At 42.3% G+C, this 21842-nt stretch overlaps 1 protein-coding gene across 4 annotated transcripts in view; it reads right to left on the bottom strand.

Annotated features, from left to right (window-relative positions):
- ST3GAL6 (ST3 beta-galactoside alpha-2,3-sialyltransferase 6) overlaps positions 1–20099 on the bottom strand; it is a 42450-nt gene extending 22351 nt beyond the window's left edge. For 2 of the 4 annotated variants that reach the window (XR_011680149.1, XM_071433413.1), the window contains exons 1-3: positions 19834–20099; positions 1151–1250; positions 301–381 (exon numbers count right to left, since the gene is read on the bottom strand). Coding sequence is in view for 3 of the 4 variants with exons in the window: in XM_071433413.1 (XP_071289514.1) it covers positions 301–381; positions 1151–1250; positions 19834–19906 (254 nt within the window). In the remaining variant the exon portion in view is untranslated. Of the gene's footprint in view, positions 1–300; positions 382–1150; positions 1251–19297; positions 19460–19833 lie in introns of those variants that run through there. The other 2 variants (XM_071433416.1, XM_071433414.1) reach the window with 2 other exon arrangements.
- Between the last annotated feature and the right edge of the window lie 1743 nt (positions 20100–21842).

Genomic DNA, 21842 nt, shown 5'->3' with positions numbered 1-21842 from the left:
GCACAGATTTGAAAATTGTAAGCCAATGTCCTTCCAACAATTCACCGCTTGTTAGAAGATGGTTATTGAAAGTGGCCATAAATATTAAACAAACATTGGAAACATAGCATGGACAAATTCCTTTTTGACAAACACTTTACCACTGTGTTTATAACAGCAATAGCCACTGGACACAACTGTACAACTGAGCAGGGAGCCTATAGAAAAAGGCTATAGATTTTAGCCTCAATCCCTCCCACCTATCCAAAACCAAAAGAAAACAACAACCCCACCACAAAAATACTCAACTGCTGAACTTACTGATTGTAACTGATTGTAACTCCACTAGTCACATAGGAAGGAGAAGCCCTCACAGAGGAACTCTGTCCATAAAAGCTAATCCTGCAAAAAGGGAAATGTCACAACACTGTGGTTTGCAGTAAATTGAAACCACAACAGAAAGCTATTTGTATCAATTGTACACCATAAACAAGATAAAGGGAGCACATTAACCACTACTTATAAAAATTATCACTTATCTTCGTAACAGTCTGGTCAGGCCTGGTCACAGCTGTGCAAAGACCAATGGAAACTCAACTTTAAGTAAGTCCCCCAAATTTTAGGTCCCAAGCCACCTGTCCTGTGAGCCTGGAGACAGTGAAGCCTCACTGCCCTCAAGGGCTGCTGTTGGACCTCAACAAATCTCAGCTTTTCAAAGGGTGCCCCCTGCACCTGCAGTTATTCCCATATGTGGAAAAGGCCTCTCCCACATCACTTATCAGACATTTAATGGAACAAACTAGCACTAAACCCACATGGGGTGGAGGGGGACATGGACACCTTATTTCTGCACTTCATGTAACTCCTCACCTGAGCACCTATTTTCATGAACCTCAGAGAGGCTCCCTACCACTGAGGTCCTGAAGTCTCCATACAACTAGGCTCAAAATTAATTACTAGGTTTGAAAGTGACACAGGAGAACAGGTGACAGGACAAAACAATCATAGTGATTTCCTCAGAGTACCAGAAGATCTCAACCACAAAACACACACACAGAGTAGTAATCACTTATGATGATTACTAGCAACACTTATGGAGCAACACAAGAACTCGCATCTCTCATACAGCCATGAAGTGTCTGCACTCTAAATCAACAAAGCATCACCATACCAGTAGAAGTTATTTCTCCATAGATTTCCATGCAGGATACCATACATAACAGCAGCAGCCAGGATAAAAACCAGAAGAATTCGTTTCATGACTAATAAACCTGAAATGTAAAAAAAAAAAAAAACAAAACAAGAAACTGAACACAAGATGAACTAATGTAAGAACTTTCTCTAAAGCATCTGGAAACCTACAAAAGAGAAGTTATTGTTATTATAGTCATTCTCTACCACCAGAAGTCTGACAGGTGATCCCTCCAGTTTCTCACACAAAGACCTAGTGTCAGGAGCTGAATGCTGCTTTGCACCTACCAAATGTGTGTTCTCTGCAAAGAAGCATGGGTTCACTCTAGGTTCTCTCTGAGGCCATGTGATAGTAGAACTCTTCTGTCCACTGGCAGCCCAAAGAAACCACCTGGCCTTTATAGGTGCCTGTGCTTCTCTTGCTGTTTCTTGTGTCACATGCTATCTATCAGTTTCCATAATTACACAGTTAAACAAGCATTGGCACATTGCAGGAGGCAGATAGGCTGATGCTGATGAAACAGAACAGGGTATGAGCTGCCACAAATTTCTACTGCCTTTTTTAGGATCACTGAAAGTGTTCCTAAAGTCCAGTTTTGACATTTAAAGCTGCACTGAAACTATCTGCTTACGCCTGCACAGTCTTCAGCTACTGACACAAGCCAAACTTCATTGCTCAAGCAACAGAAGAATGTTATTTTCACACATTACTAAGTGAGGAAGAAAAGTTAGGATCCCATCTGCTGAACTTGTGAAATTATAGAGAAATATCAAAGAAAAGGTCCATTTTTCAAATAGAGTTTTCGCCTCATTGCACAGTCTAGTAAAAGAAAAACAGAGAAATATCAGAAACACAGATCTGGCAAGACACACTCAAGGAAAATCAAGTCCTGTGTTGTTCACATCCTAAACATTGAGCAGCCCTAACAGGAGCTATGAATGAACTGTTGTTTCTTAATCCTGTAAAAGTCCAAAATAACCATTCCAGCCACAAGTTATCATGGAAATTTACTTGACAGGTACAGCCTCCTACTATTCCACTCCTCCCCTAACAGTGTCATGATTACTTTACTTGAGTACAACAAGCCACTACTTCCTTATTCTTCTCTACTCATATCTTGCACCGGAATTTAGTTGTAGAGTTAGAGATGTGGTTTTATAACAGTACCTACCAGTAACAAAGCCATGCAATGAACCAGGTAGAATTAATCAACCTTAAGTATATCCTACAGGCTATCCTGCTCTGTTCTGGAGGAAAATACTTCACAGGCTGCAGCCGTTGCAATTCCAACCTTTCAACTCTCTTTGGGAAGTAGCACTGCCACTTCTCAGCACGAATTCCCTTGACTTTACTTGAAGGATCACTACAAATTCGTCTGGATAGTCATACTCAACTTCTAGAGACATCTCTAAGGTTTTGCAGTAATTCAGTAAGAGTTTTTCCCTAAAACTTCAAAAATAGAGGAAAACTCACCTATCAGGTTTAGTCATGTGTCATTAACAGCAACTGGTTCATATTCTCGAGTGCCATGACAAGACACATACAGTACAAGCGAGGGATCAGGCCCAGTAGCACGGGTTTATGAAAGGCAGGTCTGGCTTGACCAGCCTGATCTCCTTGTATGACAGGGTGCCCTGCACAGAGGATGAGGGAAAGGCTGTGTATGCTGGGTACCGAATCCTTCATAAAGCCTTAGACAGCATTTCCTACAGCATTCTCCTGGACAAACTGGCTGCACGTGGTTTGGACGGGTGTGCCCTCCACTGGGGAAAAAGCCGGCTGGCTGAGCCCAAACACAGGTGGGGAACAGAGTTACATCCAACTGGCAGCCAGTCAGTAGTGGGGTTCCCAGGGCTCAATCCTGTTTAATATTTTTAAAGAAAAGATATGGTCTGGACAAGGGGATTGATTGATTCTCACTTTGCAGGTAACACCAAGCTGAGTGGGAGTGTTCATCTGCTGCACTGCAGGAAGGCTCTGCAGAACAATCTGGACAGGCTGCATCAATGTGCCAAAGTCAACTGGAGGAGGTTCAACAAGGCCAAGTTGAACTCCTCTGTCTGGGTCACAACAACTCAATAAGCACTATAGGCTGGGGGAAGAATGGCTGGAAAGCTGTCTGGCAGAAAAGAACCTGGAAGTGCTGGTCAGCATTGGCTGAACATGAGCCAGTGTGTGCCCACATGGCCAAGAAGGCCAATGACATCCTGGCCTGGATCAGCAAGTGTGGCCAGTGAGATGAGGGAAGAGATCACTCCCTCCTCTATTTTCAGGACTGGTGAGGCCATACCTTGAACCCTCTGTTCAGTTTTGGGCCCCTGACTGCAAGACAGACACTGAGGTGCGAGAGCAAGTCCAGAGAAGGACAAAGCTGGTGAAGTGTCTGGAGAAGCAGCAGCTCAGTGGGGACCTTGTCACTCTCTACACCACCTGGAATGGATTTGTAGTAAGGTGGGGGTCAGTCTCTTCTCCCAGGCAGCAAGTGGCAGGACAAGCATAAACAGCCGAAAGTTGCAGCAGCGGACATTCAAATTAGGTATCAGGGCAGAAAAAATTCTGAAGGGGTTGTCAAGCACTGAACAGTCTGCCTAGGGAAATGGTTGAGTCACCATTTCTGAACGTATTAAAAAGATGTCTAGGTGAGACATTGAGGACATCTTTGAGTGGTGGATCTGGCAGTGCAGGGCTAATGGTTGCACTCCCTGATCTTTTCCAACCTAAGTGATGCTATTATTTACTTGAAAAAGACACTGCACTCTCTAGTAGCTTTTTTCCTTTCACTATTAGTATTTTATCCCCTCCTGCTTTAAAAAGGTTTGCCAGAACATCCCACTCAAGTGTTTAGCCTTACTCCCTAATTCAATCAATGCAAACTTCAGCTGAACAGAACATGACAAACCAGCTTTAGATAAACCAGGTTTAGATAAAGTTGCTAAACTAGCAACTGATTAAATTGCTGATTTTGCTGACTTCGGTGTAAGAAAGAACCTTCCTGAAGAGTCAGACCAAGCTACAAAACAGAGAAAAGACAAGGAAAAGCAGCCCATAAAGGACCTACTAAAAACCAAAAATATTATTTGTAACAGTACTTTTCACAGAGGAGAAAAGAAATTTTTTGACTTGCAAAGTGTCTACAAAGGCATTCATACAGCCTGGATAAAAAAAAAAAAATCGTTAAAACACAAGACCAGAAGTCAGCATCATTCTTCAAACAGGATCATAAGGATCTGTAACAACTTCCCATGTTTTACACTCAGCCTGGCACTGATGTGATAATGGGTCCACCCCAGCTCCAAACAACCAATCATTAAGAGTGTACCTAACACAGCCCTTAGACACATCAAATGGTCTTTAATTATGTGTCTTCTCACCATCCCATCACCCAGTGCCTGGCTTCATTCTGTGTTTGAAAGTTCTGTAGCCAAGAAAGTCTTCACTAAGAAGACTGTTTTTCTTAATCTGGTTTAGTAAACAGAACAATTGCCTTGTTTACAGAAGAAATTATTCTGGGAGTATTTTTAATGATGACAGCATCTTCCTCCCTATTTTAAAACAGCTGAGTGTTGTAGAAAGTTAATCAAAGGGAAACAAATGCCTACAATACAAATATTGCACTAGAAAATTCCCATAGTCAGAGATGTAAGAAAATAGGGAATTAAGAAGACACAGTTCAGATGGAAAACAGCAGTTCCATTCCACTTTATTCACTTCAATACAAGAGCCAGCAGATTGATTTCAGCCCATCAACCCAAGTGACGGAGGCCATGGTTTCGTCCCTTAGGTCAATGTCAATCAGGGTTAAGCAAAATAAAGAAGACAATGCTGGAACTCAACCATTCAATTTCCTCCTCTTTCTTAAAACCCTACAGCGATCTCCACAATGAAAGGAACAAGGAACCCAGTATGACCATACCTGATGATCATGGTGTCAGCTGGTCAATTTTCTAAAAGCAACCAATGGGATATGGAAGTGCTGCAAAAAATGCATGAGCATTTTTTTAATAGTAATCTAAGCTAACTTCTGTGGGTCAACTTCCCACCTCCCCCAGAGGACAGAGTTACAATTACAGAATTAGACAAGACTGACTCTGTTATGGTATTAAGACAACCTCAGAGATCAGCCTCCATCTCCTACTGACAGACAGATTCCCCCAAGCTCCCATCAACCCACCAGAAAAACTCATTTGGGTATATGATTTATCAACTATATAAGACCTGAGGCTAATATTTTCTTCCCCTGATGGAAGCAGGGAACCCCAATCCTTGTCAGAGGCAAATCATTACTTACAATTAGTTTTTATTCTAGTACAGTGTGGTATCTGCTATGAGCCACTATCTCACACCCTCTCTTTATCTTCCAACTTACACTTGCAGTCAATGCAGTGATGCACAGAATGAACCCTGCAGGAATCTAGAGCTGTTGGACCAGGCAGTCAAATGCTACCACACTACCATCACCTTTCTTTGATAACGCTCATAAGCCTCCCTTTCTTCCTTAAAAATTACTAGTGTTAATAGCACAATGCAGGAAGATTTGCCATCTGTCCTACTTATTTTGTAAAGTACTTCTGACTGCTACTGAAGCTGAGATAATAAGTATTTAACTATAAAGTGGCTACTACTAAATTAAATACTAGGCACCTTAAAACAATCTTAGCTCCATAAACTGTCACAAGACAATGTAAGTTCTTTGCTGGTACTATTAAGTGACAGCTTGAAAATTTCAGCTCACTGGGACCTCAGATTCCTAGCCCTTGTAGCTGTGGGGGAGGAAAATATGCCGAAAATATGCCTGAAAATGTGCTTTGAGCAGACCTTGAAATTTAAAGGGATAGCACATAAAGACCTAATAAAGGTTTAAAAAGAAACATCAGAATTTTTAAGATGTAGTCAGTATTTTGTGGGTTTGAGCTTGTGACCTGCAGCACTGCTTCCTTTTGGTCAGGATGTAGCACATGCCTGGTGAAACAACCATGCAGCAAAAAGATAATCGAGGAAGGAGCTCTCACATCATCATTTTTCTCAAGCTGTAAAACCTGAGCACATTATGGCACAGATGCATTCTGCCAAATCTAAACACTATTCATCTATTCACACTATTCACTCTTTCAGTTCCTCCTCTAAGTATGTGCCTAATTGCATTGTTCATTAATTTTCCCCCTCTTCAGGAAGGAAATGCTGCAGAGACTACACAACAGCACTGCCACACAGTCTTAAAAGGTACTGAAGTGGCTGAGTCAGTCTAGTGCTCTCCCTCACTCCCATGCACCTGAAATTCTCGTAATTTCTAATGTTCTTTTTCATTTTAGTTTAAGAAACAAGAAGTCCTCAGAAATATTGTTTAAGCAAGAGGTATTTGGTTATCCTAGTAAAGCGGCTCAGAATTAAAACTAGTTTTCTAACTCTCCAACAACGCAGACTTGGTTTTGAAGTTGTACTTTTGAAGTTGTACATTTAGCAGCATCAGAATTGGAAAAGGTTCTTGTTAATCTGTTGTGCCCCACACCAAACCAAAACAGTTATTCCTGTTCCTGAAAACCTGTACAAACCATGGCACTAAAAAACCCTAAGGTTTTACTGTGTCAAAATGTCACTAAGGGCTGCTAGCATCATACCACATCACACAACACACATAAGTAACTGCTGCCAAAGTTACTCCCTGCACTAGAAGATAAAACGCTTTCTTCCCTAATCTCTTCCAACAACATGGGGATAAGCAATAGAGGAACAATTTGCTGTCTATGACAACTGACACCTTCTTCCTCTCCAAGATAACACCAAGCTACTCATTTTACTTCCACAGTATGCAGGTATCTGAGGGAAAAAAAAAGAAAAAAAAAACAAAACAAAACAAAAACAAAAAAAACCAAAAAAAACAAACAAACAAACAAAAAAAACAACAACAAAAAAAAACCACACAAAAAAAACCCCAGTCTTTCTCCAAACACAACTTCTCTCTGTTAAGGAAAGTTTCCAATGTTTTCCCTATCATTTCCTCTCTGCCCAAATATTGCAGCAAGCCTGACAACAAATAGCAAGATAACCTTTTCTCCAAGTACCCAACAGCAAGCAAAGTCCAATGGATATGACATCACAGCAGTAGAGATGTTTAAAATATTTAGCAAATGTTTGTTCTTTATCAGCTCCCACAGAAACACAGCCTCTGCTGACATTAATTTACTGTGGAGACACAAACTAGAGCTGTGTACATCTTTGACCTTGTGCAGCATTTCAGGACAGGATGCAATAGATTGGTTTTAGGGCCTAAGTGCTTATCTTCCTCCCCTTCATCATCCCGCTATTGGTGAAACATACTCTGTACCACAAGAGACAGCAATACATTTATCACTTTGTGGACAATTCAGGATTCTTTTATTCTGTTTTTGTCTTTCAATAACAGACACTGTTATCGTGTTCTTCAGAGCATAATTGCCCAGCTGGGCCAAGCAAAATGAAAAAGCAACTTAGTATTTTTCAGCAATGATTGCTATTTCAGTTTGCTTTTGTCTAGAGTCTACAAGATCTATGCATCACTTTCCCTCTGGTGTGGCTGTGCAGACATATTTATAATTTCAGAAACTCTTGCCACAGAAGCATATCCTTTGGCTAAAGGATACTGATAAAGATTTCAAGTCCAGTTAAATCTATTGTACTTTCACCCCCTCTAATACTAATTTACCTAGACAGCACATCTGGTGGAAGAGGAAAGTTAGCTGCCTTCCCAAAGGCTGCAGGAACAAGCAGAGTTCATCTCTGTGTTTTGGGCAGAACAGATGACAGCACCTATAGCTCTCCAATCCTTATTTCCAGCTCCACAGATTCTCAGCTCAGCAGATTAAACAAGATCAGAAAAACACAAGTTTGTAGCCTTCAAAGACGACATGTCATCAATACAGAGGGTTTGGCAAAAGCTGCAAAAGGCCCGCATGTCCTGACTTACAATCTCATCACCATGCTCAGACTCCCTTGTTCTTACTGCATGAGATAAGGTGTCATCTGTTCAGTGGTTAACTGCTTTTTCCTCTCTTCCTCCCTCATTCTGCCCGAGGACCCAGGAGCTCTTACACATACCCCACAGTGGGGGCAGAATCAGAAAGAAATTAGAGGCTGCATACACTCATCAGACTGCTTCTTAGAGAGCAAAAAGGCACGTGTACAAGCCTAGGTCAAGCTACAAGCTTTTTAAAGCTTACTAAAAGCGGTCCCGATTTGTCTGCAAAAGAAAATGCTGTGATCCTGTTCTCGGAGGGACCACAATCAATTATGTGCACTGTTCCACAGAGATATCACTTTTGAGCCTACTGATGCAAAATTTCACATCACTTCTAACTGACATGAAATACCAGCTCCACAGATGAGAAACAGAAGCACAAAGCATCAGCCAGTGCATCCTGCCAGAAAATCCTGGTAAGCAAACTACAATGGAGCACAGGCATTGGGTTCCACAGAAATGGCCCTTGAATAGGAACAGTAACCAGGCTGAGTTCTTTAGCCCTGCTGAGAGGCAGAATATGTCACCTCCAGCTTGGGGCTATCACAGGGTTGCTATGCCACCCTTGAAATCTGAGCTAATATTTTGGCTGATTATCACAGTGCAGTGTGGATCCCTGGCACCAGCTCAAGGTGACAGCATGCTCCATAGCATGATGCACACACACAACTAAAACTGCAAGCACAAAAAAAAGATAACTGAACTGATATTTTTCATCTGGTAAATTATATTTTTAATTATTTTTTCCCTTCAAGATAGAAAACAATATTCTTTAATGTTCCGAGATGGCTTAGGATTTAGTCCAATAATGGACACACAGTTAAATACTGCTAACTCAAGCTTAAAAGTCAGCCCTGGATAGATCCAAATCCAACTTGTGGCTTTGAGGAGAAAGAGAATACTAACTACTGGATTCTCATCTAACTGGTACTTTGTCAGTATCACAGATTTCCAGAAACCTTACCTATAATTACAATCAAGGGTAAGATCAAGTCCACAGCCTCATTTTCTTGCCTTTGTGCCTTGAGATGAGGGAGGACAAGAAGCAGACAATCTATGCAAAGGCACAGGTAAACTGGGAAGAGACGTTTCCATATGCTTTCCCTGTCCTGACCCTCTACAGCCCTTCCGTCAGCACACTTCACTTCTTTTCCCTCCTTCTTCCTCCTGTGGACTCAGAATACAGATGAGCAATTTCTGTCACGGCCAGCAGCCACAGAGATGCTATGCAGTACACAAACAATTATTTGGGGTTTGGTCAGAAGCTAAGCTGTGCACATAAAGTCAAACGCAAGTATGAGCTGAGCACGAATAGCTCTGCTTCCTTAACTCCCAAAGCTTTAACCAAACATTAAAAAAATCCAGCTCTAACTATATCTTAAAAAAAAATGAAACCCACACACACAAAGTCAGTAATACAACCTTAGCTGATAGATTTTTTCCTAGCCCTCTTATGTTCTCCCAGATTAACCTTTAAAGCTTTAGCCAACCTAAGCTAGGTTGCTAATTATATTTTACACATCATAGGTGTCTGCATAATAAAGAACAAAGAAACAGAGTACTATAAATCCAGGCAGGTCTTCTGCAAGCTGTGGTGACAACACTGCTCCTTCCCAGTCTGTTTCCCCTTTTCTTTCAGCTCTTTTTCCAGAAGGGACTGAAATATAAACAACCATGAAACATGTTCTGGGGATCAGAGTTCAGGTCATTCTTTTCTCATACTTGGACTTACACAACTGAAAGGTTTCAGTCAACTTGAGTTGCTCTTCCTCCAAGGAACAGAGCATCATGATTGAGTTGTTTTGCTTCTTCACCTCCTTTCAAAAAGGCCAAGACCACAGAAATACTACATAACGAAAAAAAGAAAAAATTGAAAATTGAAGAAAATAGAACATTATTAATAGAAAGATATGTAACCCAGTACTAAATCAGTTACTCATTCACCACACCACGGCTTTGTCCACAAGTGCCTGCAGAGTTAGAGGATTGAGGTCAAACCAGCAATTCCTCTTAGGTTTCCCAGAGAGAAAAAAATGGAAAAAAGTAAGAGAAATGGCTGGGAAAAGGCAAATTAGTCAGGTTTCAACTGTTTCAAAAACAGTTCAGCTACAAACCCTATCCGGCACATCATTTTTTCCTCCAGGGACTATGATCAATCTAAGCAAATAAAGGTCCAACCGGAAAATTTGATCTGTATTTATTTTATGTGCACATTCACTACAGCATTAAGTTCACCTTAAAACAAGCCACACTTTGTCTTCTAACAATGCCTAGCACATTTAAAACATCCTGGCTGATTTGGAGCTAGTGATTTAACCTCAGCTCTCACTAAAATGGCTGGAATTATAAAACTGAATCTACCAGTCAGTTAGGGGGAAACAAAGAATACATCTCAACACCAGGTTAAAATAAATCCCCCTCAAAAAAATCCAAGGAAACAAAACACATAAAGAACCATAACACCAAAGCCCACTCACAAGCAAAATTAGGGCACTCAAGGGCATGGAAAAAACATGGTGGTGTTTTTGTTGCCTTTTTTTCCCCCAATGGATAATAGAGGGCTAATTTACTAGCTTCACTGCCAGCACCTGAAGAATTAAATGCCCCCTCATCTACACTGCCAATAAATTCCAAGTAGATCAGACTATTTTCTTACTTCACTGTAACAGTATCAATTCTGATCCATATTGGTGTCAGAATCTGTCCCTAAACAGAACCAGGTGCTTTTTGTATGACTAGTTTTCACAGTAACATTTGCAAACCCCAGTCGTAAAAAATTACAAATGCACTACGACTGCCATTATTAGATGGCACAGCTTTTTACTGTAATTTTTATTGTCCATATGTCCCCACACTTTAAAAAGGGACAGGTTACATTAAGCAGATTTGTATGGATTAAGAAGCCCAAAAAATAGGTGTGAACATGCACCTGGCCAGCATACAAAACTGAAGTTAAATTTTCATTTAAATAACATGCCAAACTGAACAGTTAAATTTTCATTTAAATAACATGCCAAACGTGTCTGTAGTCAGAGCCCCAAACACAATACATTTCTTCATTTTTGCTGTGTTGCTCCCCGTCTTGCCTCAACTACCAAAGAAAAATAAAAAAAAAAAAAAACAATACCACCACCACCCCCAAAAATGCCCCAAACCAACGACCAAAAAAATCCCGTAAATCCCCAGCTGTTTGTGATGCAATTTGCCCCAGTAGCAAATTCTGCTCCAAGTCAATCTGCTGCAAGGCATCTGTGCAGAAGAGAGCTCTGGGATTCTCAGGAATGCAGCAAAACAAGTAAGTGAAAAGTGTAAAGCTAAATTAATTCAGGAAGGGAAGAAAATGGAGACAAGTGGTAGCACTTACCCCACACTACTACAAAATCTTGGAAGCTTCTCACAAGCAGGGATCCTGCCAGCTCAGGAGAAATCTGCAGTACACCAGCAGTTTGAGCAGCTTCTCTGATAATGTTAAACCCTTACAATTCCCAGTGCTCTCAATGAATGCACTGACTTTGCCTTTGGATGAAAATCAGAACATGAAACTTCAGTGCTAACTACCATCAGAAAACTAACCCAAAACTGACAGTGCCACACTGGAAAAACTTGAATATTGTAAACATTAAGACTTTTCACTAGCCTTCTCTATACACAGCTTTGTTTTCTTAGTACTGAAGCTCAAATACGGTATTTACAAAAACAACAAAACCACCCATAAGAAAAGATCTAATGAGCTACTTTGTAATCATGAGAATGCTCTGTGGACATAAAATACTTTAGAACTCACAAAAAAAGTCATACAGTTTGCATCAGAGCCTGTATCTGATCCCCTAAATGCTTTTAGTGCTTTGTTTTGTTTTTTAAATGTGACAGAAAAACTACCACATAGAATATTCAAACAGTGCATATCCTGAGGACTGAGAGCTACAGGATACACAGCATTGTAGAAAAATGTAGGCCTGTACAACATTTAACACTGTGTAAAGTCCTGGCATCTTCTCTGAATGGAAAAGTTTACCAGTGAGTCTACATGCATGAAAATGTAAAAAAAAACCAACCAAAAACAAAAACAAAACAATTGTTTGTAAGGTAGTGAGCTTCCCAAGTGGAACACAGATGAAGGTGTATCTAAGTTTAGGATTTAGAGTATCATTCATCGTGTTTCGTTAAACAAAGCTGAAATCAAATTCATAACAAAGAACAAATGAGCAGGGCAAACAGTGTAAACCCAGAACCGCAATTTTTCACAGGACAACTGTTAGTTGCTGTAACAGAATTCAGCTCTTTGCAGAAAAGCTTGCACATGTTCATTTAGGTACTTCTGTGTATTCAGAGCAATAAAGTGATGCTACAGCAATCTGTACTGCAGCACAAACTTTATTGGGTATCCATCTTACAGTGCAGCTCATAGTCCTAAACTACGCACTTCAGTTTTCTTACCTATGGAAGAGGAAAGCTAATTATATCTGATAGTAATCTTCAACTGCCATCTGTCTGAGAGGAAAGCTGCCTACATTAGTCACTACAGCATGCTGGGAAAGCTTATATGCTTTTCTCAGAGCTACACAGAGACACCCTTTTACAAGACTTTCAGACCTCAATCCTCACTGAAGGTTAAACACAACCCCTTTCTCCCCCAACACTGACATACTGCTTACTTTTTCACTTTTTTTTTTTATTAATTGAAAAGGACAGTCATGCCTAAAACTTAGGGGAGTTAAAGGTGCCTGTCACCCCACCCATGCACCCTCCCTGCCAGTCTCACAGCCCTCCTGCTGGGGGCTGCTAAAATTCCTAGAAGCCCAGATGAGAGCAAGGAGGTACAAGGGCAGTCAGGCAGGAAAGTGAGAGCAGGCTGAAGACACACAGCATGGTCTCTGCTACAGCAGTGGCTTCACACAGTACCTTCTCCTGCATATCACAGCTCCCTCTGCCAGTTTGTTTTGCTCCTTTACAATCCAAGTCTGGTTTGTTGTAGGTGAAACAGAGCATTTGATTTTGCTGCTCAATTCTGTTTCACCAGCCCTTAAATGCTACAGCAAAATGAAGAAGAGTTTCTTCAGGACCACAGTATCTTTAAACAGATTAACTATCCTCCTCTACCTGATCTTTTCTGAGCACTGGATATGCTCAGGGCTGCATGAGAGTGTCTCCTCTGATGACAAGAGAGTAAGAGTCTAATAAGAGAGGGCTCACGCCCCTGTCTTATCAGCAGGGCAATGGATTTTGTGGCACAGATCCGCTCTCCCATAACCAAACTGGCCCATGCTGCACCCATGATAAAACACGAAGTCTAATATTTCCTGCAGCATAAAACTTGAAGTCCTCTAGAGCAATATACATTGCACCTGCTGTGCTGCCTACTGACATCTTTTCTTGCTACCCTGACGGCGCCAAATGCAGCTCAGCCTCCAGCACCATGTCCTATCAGATTGCTATCCATGCCACAGACGACGCAGAACTCCATTAGAGCATGAAATGCCATACAGTAAAAGGCTTTTTGTTCTCTTCTACTGCATGTGTTCTCAGCATGAAATGAGATTTATGCAACCATACCCTGTTTGTGTGCATGCACGCCCTTCTCTTTCCTTCCCTGAAGAACTTTTGAATTCCTTTGGCTGATTTCAGTCAAATGCGAGAGATCAGGAACTTTGAGACCTCCTCAAGTTTTGCAAAAATAAACACTAGGCTGAGTAGAACAAAAAAACTCTATAAATTCATTTCTCATTAAATATCAGAAAGTACATACAACATAAAGACATCAAAAATATGGTTTCATTTTATCTTATCATACAGCTGTGTGGTACAGGTATCACAAGAGCATCTAGCCACTGAGAAAGAAAAAAGTGCTCTAATTTTAAAATGGCTTGCACAAACACGTAAGTGTCCAAATTTCCCAAAAGAGCTGTATGAAGTTCAACAACTTAGATACCCTTTTCAACCACTTAACAGTTAGTGTTAGCCAATTTCCATCACCCAGCTTCAAAAAATTCACTTCAACACTAACCAGTATTTATTATAAGTAATGTTCTCTGTGAAAACTGAAGAATGAGATACTCTATTTCACTTTACATTTCTTTCTGTAAAGCTCTGAACAACATTTTCTATTTAGGTTAGAAATCTTAAATATAAAATCTACCTTAGCTGGAGGCTAAGCCATCTAAGAACCGATGTCCCAAGCTGAAAACAAATTATAGTGTGCTGTTAGCACACAAGAATGAAAATAACTATTCCATTCAATTTGTTTCAATGAAAATGTATTAACAGTATTTCCTTAACATGTACTGCAAGAAAAGGCAGTCACTCTTGAGAAACTGTACTAATCGTAGGTACACTAACCAGCATTTTAATCACCTGGCTACTCAAAACCCAGTTTACATACCTGGCCTGTGCTCCACAGCACAAGGTGAGCAATGAAAGCACAAGAAACATTCTGCTATGTCAGTGTCCATCCAGCCCAGTTCTGTCTCCAGCAGTGACAGCAGGAGATGATTACTTAAAAGCAGTATTTCATGGCCGTTTTGTGTTCCATTCCCACTGTGCACCCATACCCCCACATCTCAACTTTTTGAGAATGGAAAATTAAAACTACCATGGTGGCTGTAAAACTGGGAGGTAGTGAAGGAGGCTCATAGAGCACTCCAGCTTCCAAGCTGAGCCAAGTGTCACCCTGACTTATTAAATATGGCAAAGCTAACCATAGTTTTAACAGTTTCCTGCAAGGGAAAATTAAAACAAACAAACAACAACAACAAAAACCCGGCTTTTCCAGATACAAAATGAGAAGGCAATAACTTGTCTACACAAGGGGCACAATCAAGACTAGCTACCACATGCCAGCAAGCCTTGTGCACATTCAGCAATCTGGACAAATCCTAACTTGTTCCCATGCTTCATCAAATGGATTTAATATTATGTCTCCATTTAATCTTGTGCAAATGTGTTCAAACAAACCTTACAGCCTACCTCACATCTACACCACCCTCTCCTGGTCTCAGTCCCACACATCAACTTCAGACTACCCCAAGCACTGCAGAGATAGAAATGTTTCCAGGGTGCTCAGATGCAACACTGGTGGATGATACCAGATTGGCTGGTTCTGTAACTTAGAAGAACCAGAAAATACCTGTCTTAACTGGCAAATGATGACCAAGGTTTCATTCACCAACAGCTCCTTGCTAGCAAACATATTCCTGTCTCTTCACTGCAGTGAGAAAAACCCACAGGATCTTCCCTTGCATTGCGCTTGGATGCCACTACTCTGAAACAGGTCAATTCCCCCCACGCGTCATCCTGCAGGCAAAAAACTGTCAGCACAACCCACCTTCAAAAATTACCTGCCCAGGAGGGAGTTATGTTAACTTACAACTACATGAGGAAAAAAAAGAAAAAAAGATTATGGCAAAAACACAACTTCAATTTCTTTATTACTCTGAGAAAGGGACTTCTCCCCTCATCCCACATGTGATGCAATTTGTATTTTATAAACACACACACATTCCGTATTGACTATTAAATGGCCATCACATTTCCTCTGCCCACCTCTGCTAAGGCCCAGGGTAAAGCTTATGCCCCTCACACCATTTTCATTTCACTGCTGGCCTCAGGACTCCACAAAGCAGGGAAAACAAGCAGTGTCTGGATACCTCTGCAATGCAAATGTCAGTCTGCAGATCCAGTCCAACAAAGAACTTTTCTAAGCTCTGCAGTAGATCCCTATTTTAGTGTTTCTGACCTGTACTCACAACAAGGGCTAAAACTATTCTTTTAAAAGTGAGTTGAAGAGTCTGTGCAAATCTAAGACTGCTAGCCACACACTTCACAAATGAAGTTTCCTACTGGCTAGTGGCCCAAAAGAAAGCAATACTGCAGCTCAGGAAATGGAAACTTACACTATAAATCAAGAGATATTAAGAGTTTCAGTGATTAAGAGAGACCATAATTTCACTCCTGCCTGCTCTTAAAACCAGTTCCTAGATTATTCCATTCTGGCCTTCCTAACAGAATGGAAGATCAACTGGCTCTGTAGGCTTTCCAGCCTTCCCTTCAAAGTCAGGGCAAGTGGAAGGTATTCCATTTTTTTTACCTTACTCTTCCTGGCTCTCCTTTTACACTAGAATGTAAAAAAAAACCTGGCACACCATACTCCAGTTTTACTGCTGCTGTTAGGGCTAGGAACAGAGGTAACTGAACAGTTCCACACAAGTTTAGGTTATTATCCAGGGACACTCACAGTTCTCTTACTCTGTGACAGTGCTATAAAGGGTCTTCCTCACAGGACACCAAGGCGTGATTTTTGCCTTCAAGACCAAAGAACAACCAAGCTTGGAACACTGAAGAGCCAATCCAGCTGAGCAAAATAAACTTTAAAGGGACATGGTATTTCAGAATGATAGGTACAGAACACAGCAAGAACTACTGCTGCAGGGTATTTTACCACATTCTGTACCTGCATTTTTTCAACCCATTTTTCCAAAGGTAGTAACACTGCATGCAACCCACACATTCCCTGCTTTTGCTTCACAGCCCATGCTAGCTAATACTGCCCATCACTTTTCAACCTCTCTGCACAAATACCACTACTGGAATTGGTATCAGTGATTAATACACTAAACTGCAAAGTGAGAGCTGCTGAAAAGAGACTCATAAAGAAAACAACAGTATGCACATCCTGTTTTCCTCTAGACCTCAATATACATCAAATCAAGAAAAGCTGATGTTTTAGGCTCTTCTGGAAGGAGGGTAAAAGAAAAATTTAAGCTTTAGAAAATTCACACAGCAAATAACATGTTCAAGTAGCTTTATTTTCATCTCCCTTGAAGACTGGGAGTAAGTATACAAGCAACCATACGTAACATTGCAAAAGCAGAAGAAACTGGATTAAAGGGGAAGTTTAGGGGGTGGTTTATTCTCTACACAGCTTCCGGTATTTTGAGAAAATTGACAGTAGAAAACAGACACTCTGAAAAAGGAAAAATTCTGTACATTCAGTTACCCCATAAATTAGTTAATTAGTATTACTATACTATAGCTTATCTATAAAGCTAGAGAAATTGATGAATAAATTATTCAAATGAAAGACAAATTACATGTCATAAGCTTGAAAAACTAAACTCCTCAAAACACAGGGCACACTTCAATTGATTAGGTTGAAGTGCAAACATCTGAAAGTTCTCTGTAAAAAAAGGTATTTCAAGAAGTCTTGGGCCAATCCCTAAAATGCATTTAACTAGGGAACCAAGGCAGAGTACCTCACATCACACATGAAGTAAAACCAACCTTTTATGCTCTTAAGTAAAATAACCTTAAATGTTAATGTACAAGGACAAACTAGATCCTGTCTATAGCTAGCAAGCTATACTGTGGTGGAACAAAAAAAAAAAAAAAAAAAAAAAACCACAAAACCAAAAGCCTTTCCTCAAAAGCCCTTTTAAGTCAGTGGTGTAGACAACCTCATTGAGACTCATGGTGGTCTCACAAGTTTTATGTTCAAATGATCCATCTGACTGCATCCTCTTCCAGGCCAGTGTATTTGAATCAACACCCAGAAGCATATGAAACAACACCAAGAAGAAAACCACAAATCAGCCAAAGCTGGTTTATGTTAACTTTTCCAAACCTGTTTTGGGGAGACAAACCAAACTTTTAACAAGAGACACCAATCACAGCATGCTCAGAAACCAACAAAGAGAACAAGCCTGAGACAGAAGTGCTAATGGCACAAATAAGCTATCACAACAGCTTCTATCCAAAAATGAACACATAAGGAAGAAAGCAATCATCTAAAATCTTCTAAAACTGCCTCTGCTTGTAAGCTATCACAGTCTTGAGGAGAAGGTAAGGGAGAAGCATCTCAAGCACTTCCTGCTGCAAAGGAGATCTGTCACCACTTCACCTGCTGCATTTCCCTCTTCAGTCAGGCAACTCCCCTGCATAATTGCTAAAACCATTAACAGCACACATAGTACATATCAACATAATGTCTTATCCAACACCTTGCTCTAGCCAAAACCCCTGTAATCTCCCAACCTGTTCATAACTTAGGACTCAGGTACTGGTGATCTTCTTTCTGTCAGCTTTCAGGTTCTAGTGTCTCAACTGAACCCTCTGCCACTGTTCCCATGGGCACATCCCCAACTGGCAACTGCTTCCAGAGAAGATCTTTTCCTCCTACCTTTGAACAGGAAGGGATAAGGACACTGGGCGACTCAGGAGCCTCGCGGGATCATTCATATACCCCACAAGCATAAGAAGTCTGCTAAAGCCAATATGACCTTCAGGGAGACCTGAGACTAAGACACCTTTAATTCTGTTGCCTTAATAACAGCCATAAGCCTAAAATGTAACTTAATGAACTGTATCAGTTCAGCAGAGACAGATGAGGTAAAGGAGCAGGTACTGCATCAGATTGGAGAAAAAAGGTAAACTAATTTATTTAAGTGAAATAAAAACCAGAGCTACAGCTGGTGAAGCCCTACATGTGAAAGGAGAGTTATTTGACTTTCGAAATATCACTTCTGAGACCTAGTCAGACAAGCATACTGCGTGTTGATGGGCAGGAAACCCTGCTCCATGCACATTTCCTTCAACACCTCTCTGGATTTAGTTCCTTCAGCTTAAGGAGTGACAATGTAGTACCATGGCACTCTCCAGAGAAGTATTTTATATATACCTTTTCTCTGTAACATTTTCATCTTTTTTAACTATAACATTTCCACACAGTTCAGCTGAATTACCAGATTAAAATAAGTAATCTTATCCCATCACTAAGCTCAATCTTAATAGTTCTGCAATCACACTATGTGAGAACAGCTCAGTAAAATACGGATGAAAAAAGAGAAAAAAATTAAAGAAAACTAGATAGAAAGTTTCAAGTCGGTAACAACACAACAGGCACAAATCTCAGACCAGCCGCTCATCTCCCTGGAAATTCTGAGAAAGGGCAGCAGGACTGATCTCACCACTTGCTCTAACTAAAACTGAAACACCACCCCCGCTGTCAAATAATAATACAAATAGTTAAAAAAAACCAAAAAACCAAAAATAAAAAAAGGCAGCGGACATTAAACTTCCAGGGTTTGTTTCTTTCCTCAAATGCAAATAATGGATTTGCATAGCTTAAGGCAGAGTCTACCCACAGAGCCATTGTTCCTTCCCCGAGGCCTTCGGGATTTCCAAGGAGCAGCTCCCTTTCGGTACCCTCGCTAGAAGCAATCTTTTATCCGAACCTGCCTGACCGGCAGCCATGGCAAAACGGCCAGGGATTACCCGACCCAAGCAATTCAACAGAAGCCACGAAATCTCCCGTCCAATTTTACTTACGGGTCGCCGTCAGCTCCGCCGGGAGGCTCCCCCTGCGTGGGGCTATTCTGCCCGCATGAGCTCACCGTTCCCCAGCCCTGCTCTGCCCACCTCGGAGCACCCGGCCCCGCCGCCCATTATCACCCTATCCATCCCCCCCTTCCCGCACTCGCCTGCCGGCGCGCCCGCCGCGACTCACCGCCCACGGGGAACCCCGAGGCGGCTCCGCCCGCCGCCCCGGCCTGCCAGCGGAGCTACTCCAGGAGGCTGGGAGAAGGCGGGCGGCTCGCCCACCCCGAGCCCACCAGGAGCAGCCGGGGAAAGTCGGGCGGCCCCTTCCTTCCGTCAGCGGTCCCCACCCGGAGCCGCCTACCTTTGTGCGGAGGCGCACAGCTGCCCGCCGGACCCTCCCGCGCTGCCCGAGGTGGCAACACCCGGCACCGCATGCGGACCCGGGCAGCGCCTCAACCCGGCCTGTGCCCCGCTCCCCGGCGCCGGCCGCCCGCCTGCGGCATCAGGCGCATCCAAGAGCCGCCGGGAAAGCGGGGGGTGGCGGCACTTCGGTTTCTGTTGGGCTCACCCCACCGGGAACCGGCTCCCGGCTACACCACCGTATTAAGATTTTTTTTTCCCGTGAAGTTCCCAGGAATCTCTGGGAAAGGTCTGGGATGTCTCATCTCACTAGCTCTCAAAACCGATTAAAATTGTGTTCTCTTCAAAGGAGGCTTGTAGAGGCAGGCTCCATCCCTCTAGAAATTCAGTTTAATTCCTTGAGTGCTTTCACCGAGGAACACGCCGATGTATTGAAAGAGCTAGCTCTACCTTTGAATACGCGGTAATTTACATTGAATAACAATGTTTTTAGCAGCTGCTGCCATCAGCATTCACCTGAAGAAAATTTTAAAATTGGAAGCATGCATACAAACTACACTATGTTAAAGCTGGAAGCTTTCCCGTCTGAAATGACGCAAGAAGATCATGGAACGGTTAAGGTTGGAAAAGACCCCCGACATCCATCGTGTCCGACCGTGGAACGTCTCCCGACAACCGTCACGCGGCAGAGACACCGGCAAACTCGGGAACAAGCACTCCCAGGGCACCCAATCCTATGGGTTCAGGTACCGTCCACGAGATACACTCAGCCTGTGCAAGGGTTTACAGAGCTATACTGCATAAACCAGGGGTGCTCACTTACCGGTTGTTAACAGAGCAGTTTATCTTTAAATCATCCCAGAGAAGAGTACAGAACTCATCGCTTCTGCTTAGGGCCGCCCAGGATCTTGCTGCAGCCTCTGGTGGGTCTAGCCCGGTTCCCGCATGGTGGTGCTTACGACGGGATTCAAGAGGAGGGCTTGTTCAGCTGAGCCCCATCTGCAAGAGAAAACGTAGGAGGAAGCACGTTTTGTATTTACACAGAAACGTTGTTTAGCCTGCTGAAATTCCTCTTCCATTTGTACCAAAGCCTACCAGGGGAAGAAGATACTCACGTGAAGACAGATGAAGCAGTGCTATGTCTTCCCTTTAATAGTGTCTGTCTTTATTGACCGACTTCCCTACGGAGCCGCAGATACTACTCTTCCTCCTTCTCCTCCCCCTCCCCGGGCCGGCGGCAGGAGCCCCTCCCCCGCCCCGACAGTCCGAGAGGGGGTGGGAGACTCGCAAAGCGGGGGTCAGCGAACCACCCCCAGCCTCCCGGAATTACCATCTGTTAAGAAACTAATCGTCACCGTGTGTATGTCGAGGGGGGTTGGGATCCTGCAGGGGCAGGGCTCTCCCTCCCCAAGTTTTGCCCCCTGCCATGAAACCCTTGGGAAAGCCGGCCAGGGAAGAACTACCCCCCGAGGAGCTGCTGCCAGGAGCAAAATGAAGCCCCACCCAACGGAGGCGGGAGTTACTGGGCTCCTGAAAAATCTCTCCGTACTTCTGCGCCCAAGCGTTTGGGGCTGGACCTTACTATTTCAAAAGAAAGCTATTAAACAATTCTGCCTCTGATGAAAAAATGAATTTGTTTGGAATCCTGTGCTGCATCAATGCTGTGTTTTGCCCAGAGGAGTGTACATGCTAGAAGAAATCTGAAGGGTTCTTAATAATTCAATTGTCCTCTCCTGTTTCTATCTTTACGATCCTGACTGCTTCCAATCTGAAAATTTTCTATATGATGCTTCAGTGACCTCACAGTATGTTTTTAGCATTGTATCAGAACAAGATGCTTCCTTAACTGGAAATGCAGCTTCTGCTTTTTGATGGCTGTCACTGGGAATGACCAGAGGTGGATTCTGTTCTCAGCAGTTTTCTACAGCCTATGTGTACATGTAATAAAAATAACAGATGAAAGCTGGGAAATTTTGTCTATTCTTCAAGGACTATTCCAGTCTTTAGCCT

This window comes from Agelaius tricolor, unplaced genomic scaffold (genome assembly GCF_023055355.1).
Source record: "Agelaius tricolor isolate 1412-34295 unplaced genomic scaffold, bAgeTri1.0.p SCAF_9, whole genome shotgun sequence".
Lineage (NCBI taxonomy): Eukaryota > Metazoa > Chordata > Aves > Passeriformes > Icteridae > Agelaius > Agelaius tricolor.
Note: the sequence above shows the minus strand (reverse complement) of the source record. Positions and strands in the feature narration are given on the sequence as shown.